General features: G+C 72.2%; 1 protein-coding gene across 1 annotated transcript in view; it reads right to left on the bottom strand.

The window, feature by feature from the left end:
- IRS2 (insulin receptor substrate 2) overlaps window positions 1–4,598 on the bottom strand; it is a 30,119-nt gene extending 25,521 nt beyond the window's left edge. Inside the window, exon 1 of the mRNA XM_031001315.3 lies at window positions 564–4,598. Within this exon, the coding sequence (XP_030857175.3) occupies window positions 564–4,590 (4,027 nt within the window). The 5' untranslated portion in view covers window positions 4,591–4,598. The remainder of the gene's footprint in view (window positions 1–563) is intronic.
- Window positions 4,599–6,000: the final 1,402 nt, after the last annotated feature.

Genomic DNA, 6,000 nt, shown 5'->3' on the forward strand with positions numbered 1-6,000 from the left:
TAAAATGGAAATGGTTAACTGTCGCTATTAGCAGCCATCAAAATGGATGCTCATTTCTTAAATGACTTTCAGGTCTGAACCTTCAAGCTCTCCAAGAATCAGGCGGAGCCCAGCTCCAGGAACACAGGGAAAGGTGAAAGCTGCGGCTGAGGGCAGCGGTCCGGACCCGAGGTCCTTCCAGAAGAACGGACCCACGCACCCAGATGAAGACAGTCGGGTGCCCCGCGGCCTCTAGTGTGGCCGGTCTGGGAGAACTTCCACTGTGTTAAGGGACAGGAGGCTGTGGGACGCACTGAATGGGTGAATGGGTGGGGCCTCAAAAAATCAGTCTCCCTCCCACGCGGAAAACGTCACATTCAACTCAAAGACGAATGTTCCTGGCAAGTTCTCTGAGGGAAGAGAACAGGGCAGCCCGCAGAAAAACAAAACAAGGAGCCAGTGCCAGGCTGTTGGCTTCTGGGTCAAGGTCCCCAAAAAGTGAGAGCAGTGAAACCCAACAGGGAGGCTCCCTCAGCGCCCCACCCCTCCTTCCCGCCAGACGCCAAGGCAAAGGGCCTCCTCACCTTTCACGATGGTGGCCTCCTTCAAGTGGTGGGACAAGAAGTCAATGCTGGCGTAGGTGTTGGCAGGGGGCAGGGCACCGGGACCCGGCCCCCCGCACCCGCCGCCGGTGCCGCCGACGCCCACAGCGCTGATGAGACCCCCGAGGCTTCGGGTCCGACCCCAGGAGCTCTTGTCTCCCGGCTGAGGAAGCTGCGGCGGCTGCGGCTGCGGCTGGGGTGGCAGCCCGGGCTCCTCCCTCACGTCGATGGCGATGTAGTTGAGACCATTCTGGAAGCCGGCAGAGGTCTCTCTGCGCATTGGCGATCCACCGCTCCCAGGACAACCGACCAAGCCCCCGGGCTGACCCGGGGTCCACGGCCGGCCCTGCGGTGCCAAAGGGGGCGCCGGCTGCAACTGTCGTGGGGAGGTGGGCGGCTCGTCGCCCCCTCCAGGGCCGACACCCACGCCGCCCTCGCTGCTTTTCCTGAGAGAGACATTTTCCACGGAGGCCGAGTTGTGACGCTTGGGGTTGTGGGCGAAGGACGGGGACACGGGGGTGACCGTCGTGGTGGAGGAGAAGGTCTCGGAACTGTGGCGGCGGCGGCCCCCCTGCGGGTCTGCGCGGATGACCTTGGCGCCGCGGTGGGGGTCCGGGGGCTGGCTGGCCTGCAGGAAGGCCTCGACTCCCGATACCTGCTCCATGAGACTCAGCCTCTTCACGCCCGACGTCGGGCTGGCCACGCGGGCAGCTTCTGGCTTCGGGGGGGCCGCGATAGGTTGCGGCGGGGTGGCGGCCACACCAAAAGCCATCTCGGTGTAGTCACCATTGTCCCCGGTGTCCGAGGACAACGATGAGGCGGCGCCCGGGCCCTGGGCGGTGGCAACGGCCGAGGCGGGGGGCAGGCGGTACAGCTCCCCCGGGGGCGGCGGCGGTGGCGGCGGCTGCAGAGACGACGACGGGGACGCGGACGGACGCGGGGGCAACGGCGGATACGGAGAGGAGGCCTCGGGGGACAGCAGGCCGTCCAAGGAGCCCACGGGGTGGCCGCTCGGGGCGCCCGGCTTAGGAGACTTGGGGGAGCTGAAATCGAGGTTCATGTAGTCGGAGAGCGGAGACCGCTGCCGGCTGTCGCTGCTGGTGCCCGGGGTGCCTGAGCCCAGCGATGAGGCCGGGCTGCTGGCGGACAAGAGCGAGGAGGACGAGGCCGCCGACGCCAGCAGGGGAGGCGCGGGCGGCGACAGGCGGGCCCCGGGCTCGCCAAAGTCGATGTTGATGTACTCGCCGGGGCTCTTGGGCTCCGGTGGCAGTGGGTACTCGTGCATGCTAGGCAGGCTGGGCAGCCCCTCCAGGGACAGGCGCGTGGGCCTCACCGCCCGGCCGCGCTGGCCCAAGAAGCTCTCCGGGCGGCCGCCGCCTAGGCCGCCGCTAGGCCGCACGGGCGAAGGCACTACAGGGTGAGGGGGCTGCGTGGGGCCGGCCCCGAAGGCGCTGGCCGCCTGGCTGGGCCCTGGCGTGGCCTGAGGCTCCAGACGCTCCTCCTCCAGGATGCGCCCCACGGGGGAGCTCATGAGCACGTACTGGTCGCTGTCCCCGCCACAGGTGTAGGGGGCCTTGTAGGAGCGGGGCAAGGAGCTGTAGCAGCAGCCGGGAACGCCCCTGAGCGGCTCCCCGCCACCGTGCAGGGCTGCGGAGAAGAAGTCGGGCGGGGTGCCCGTGGTGACCGCGTCGCTGGGGGACACGTTGAGGTAGTCCCCGTTGGGCAGCAGCTTGCCATCTGCATGCTCCATGGACAGCTTGGAACCGCACCACATGCGCATGTACCCACTGTCCTCGGGGGAGCTCTCGGCGGGCGAGCTGGCCTTGTAGCCGCCCCCACTCGCCGGGAATGTCCTGCCCGCCGCAGAAATGGGTGCTGGCCCCGCAGGCCCCGCAGAGGGCACGGCGGCGGCGGCGGCGGCGGCGGCCCTGGGCTGCAAGATCTGCTTGGGGGCGGACACGCTGGCGGGGCTCATGGGCATGTAGTCGTCGCTCCTGCAGCTGCCGCTCCCACTGCCCGCGAGGGCCGCGCCGGGCGTCATGGGCATGTAGCCGTCGTCTGCCCCCAGGTTGCTGCTGGAGCTCCTGTGGGAGCCGATCTCGATGTCTCCGTAGTCCTCTGGGTAGGGGTGGTAGGCCACCTTGGGAGAGGACGCGGGGCAGGACGGGCAGAGGCGGCCCGCGCTGCCCGAGAAGGTGGCCCGCATCAGGGTGTATTCATCCAGCGAGGCAGAGGAGGGCTGGGGCACCGGCCGCTGCCGGGCTGGCGTGGTCAGGGAGTAGGTCCTCTTGCGCAGCCCTCGGTCCAGGTCCTGGGCCGCGTCCCCCGAGACCCGGCGGTAGGGGCGGCCACAGTGGCTCAGGGGCCTGTCCATGGTCATGTACCCGTAGAACTCACCGCCGCCGCCGCCGCCGTCTCGGGCCGGGGGCGTCTCCGCGATGGACTCGGGCGTGTTGCTTCGGTGGCTGCAGAAGGCGCGCAGGTCGCCTGGGCTGGAGCCGTACTCGTCCAGGGACATGAAGCCGGGGTCGCTGGGGGAGCCCGAAGCGGAGGCGCTGCCGCTGGAGGGCCGCTGGCCGGGGCCGTGGTGCAGCGGATGCGGCAGAGGCGGGTGCGGGCCGGGCGGCGGCGGGTAGGAGCCCGAGCCGTGGCCGCTGCTGGACGACAGGGAGCCGGGGCTGGTGGCGGCGGGCGGCGAGTGCGCCACGGGCATGGACATGGAGCGGCTGTGTTGCAGCGCGCCCCCTGCCGGCAGCAGCGCCACCTTGCTCCCGCGGCCGCCGCAGCCGCCACTCAGGGTGTGCGAGCGGCTCAGGGGCGCGCGCACCGGCCCTGGGCTCAGGGGGCTCCCAGCCACCGACACCGGCCTGGCGCCCGCGGCCGCCGCTCCCGCCGCCGCGCCGCCGTCGCCCTCGCTGGCGGTGCGCACCCGGCACGAGCTGCACTTGGCCGCCGGCGGGGTGGCGGCCAGGCTGTCGGTGCGCGAGCGGCGCACCAGGCCCGTCTGGCTGGGGGGCAGGTTGACCAGGTGGTGGTGGCGGCGCGCGCCGGGGACGCTGATGGGATGCGTGGCCGACGACCCCGACGATTGGCTCTTACTGCGCGGCCGGAACTCGAAGAGCTCCTTGAGCGCCTTCATGGCCTCCAGGATGGTCTCGTGGATGTTCTGCGCCACCACCGAGTCGTCCGCCTGCATCCACAGCTCGCCGGGGCCTGTGACGGCCGAGCGGCCCACCTCGATGAAGAAAAAGCTGTCCGAGTGGCCGCAGCGGCGGATGTTCATGAGCTGCAGCGTCACCGACGGCTGCTCGCAGTTGAGCTTCACGAAGCCGATGGTGCGCGCCGACAGGCACAGACGGTACACCCCCGTCAGGTTCTTGCTCTGGCCCAGACCCTTGGGCTTCAGGTTCACCTGCCACACCTCACGGTAGGCGGCCGTGGCGGGCGCCACCAGCCCGTAGCTGTCCTCGGCCCCGGCGGCGCCGGCAGAGCCGCCCAGGGCGCCGGGCAGGGAGGCGCTGCAGGACGCGGCGGGCGCGGCGGTGGGGGGCGCGTCTCCGGCGGCCGCGCGGCCCTCGCTGACCAGGTCGGTGAGCGCGCGGTACCAGCCCTCCTGCTCCTGCTCGTTCTCGGCGGCCACGGCGAAGTACTCGTCCTTGGTGTAGAGGGCGATCAGGTACTTGTGCTTGGCGTCGGCGCGCTTGTTGATGTTCAGGCAGCAGTCGAGCGCGATCACCCGTTTCGGCGCGCCTGCCTTGCTCCGCCACTTTTTCTCGCTCTCGTAGTACTCGAGCCGCGGCGGCTGCGGCGCCGACCCCCCGCCCGCCGTCGCCTCGTCGCCGCCCGCGCCGGGCCCGCGCAGCACGAAGAAGCGCTTGTGGCCGTGCTTCTGCTTGCGCAGGTAGCCGCACTTGCGCACGCTATGGTTGTTGTTGTTGTTGTTGTTGTTGAGGTTGGGGCCGTCTCCGTTCGCCAGCCCGGGCGGCCCGTGCCGCGGCGGGCTCGCCATCGCGGGCGCTTCAGGCCGCGCGGCCCGGACCCGGCGCCCAGGGGCTGGGGCGAGGGGCGGAGGGGGCGCGGGCGGCTCCCTCCCACCCTTGCGCCCGGCCGCCCGCCCGAGCACGCGTCCCTCGGGCCCAGGCGGTGGGGAAGGTCCCGGGAGGCCCGCGGGGGCTAGCACCGCTCGGCGGCGCCGCGCCCTCCGCGCTCCGGGGCTCCTGAGGATGCCCGGCGCGGGCGGTGGCCGCCCCCCTCCCCGGCTGCCTGCGGCCGCTGCCTCCTCGGGCTCTCGGGCGGCGCCGGGGGACGCGCTGGCTGGGCCGGGAGTCGGGGTCCCCGAGCCGCGGGGCCGAGCCTAAGGCGCGCGCGGCCGCACCGGGGCTGCTGCCGCCGCGTCGCGCTCCGGGAAGCCGGGGTGCGCCCGGGCGCTCGGGGTCCGCGCCGCCGCCGGGGCTGCTGCTGCTGCTGGTGCTGCTGCTGCTGCTGCCAACGGCGACCCGGGCTCGTCGCGGTCCCCGCCGCACAGTGAGTAACACATCGCGCACCGAGTGACTGAACTAAGAAGAGCAAAACAACATGTGACTCGGCGTTACGCAGGCACACACAGCGCGGCCGCCCCGCCCCGCTGCTTCGCATTGGCGCCGCGCCCCCCGACGGACGGCGCGCTCGGCCAATCGGCGCGGCGCTCGCGGGGGCGGGCCGCGCGCCCCCGCCCCGCCCCCCTTTCTCCCGGGCCGCGTTTCCCGCCGTCCCCTCCCCCTCCTGCGGAGGCCCCGGCCCGGCCGGGCGGGGTGGGGGCGGCCCCGGCCTCATTAATCAGCGGCTTGTTGTGGATGCCGGCGGAGGAGATGCCACCCAGGGCGGGAAAAGGGGCGCGGAAGAGGGGCGGGGCGGGCCACGGCGCGCAGGGCCCTTCCCTCCCGCCTTGGACTCAATTAATTGGGCTTGAGCTTCCGCCGGGGAGGGGGCGCCGGGCGGGGCCGCGGCTGGGCGGGGCGGGGGATCGGGATCGGCGGCGGGGGCTGCGGCCTTGCAGGGGAAGCATGGGCGGCGAGCCGGGCCGTGCTCTCGGGGCGCGGGGTCCCCATTTTGGGCGAGGGCGGCCGCTCCCGCGCTCGGGGTGGGCGCGCTCCCTCCCCGTCCCCCGTCCCCCGTCCCCCGTCCCCGTCTCCCGTCCCCATCTCCGTCCCCCGCAGCCGCGAAGCGCGGGGAGGTTCCAGGGCCCGCGGCCGCGGGTTCGCGAGCACCGCCCTCCAGATCGAGAGCGGCGCGCGCCCTTCCGTGGAGGACAGCGGGGCTGCGAGGGGCGCGGAGGAGGCGCCCGTGTCCCACCCGCTCGCGGGCGCTTTACGGGGCGTCCTCTGCGCCATTCACTTGTCAGCTTGTCGGGAAGTTGAAATCGCGTTTGGGAGGTAATAGG

The sequence above is a fragment of the Gorilla gorilla genome, chromosome 14, assembly GCF_029281585.2.
Source record: "Gorilla gorilla gorilla isolate KB3781 chromosome 14, NHGRI_mGorGor1-v2.1_pri, whole genome shotgun sequence".
Taxonomy (NCBI): domain Eukaryota; kingdom Metazoa; phylum Chordata; class Mammalia; order Primates; family Hominidae; genus Gorilla; species Gorilla gorilla.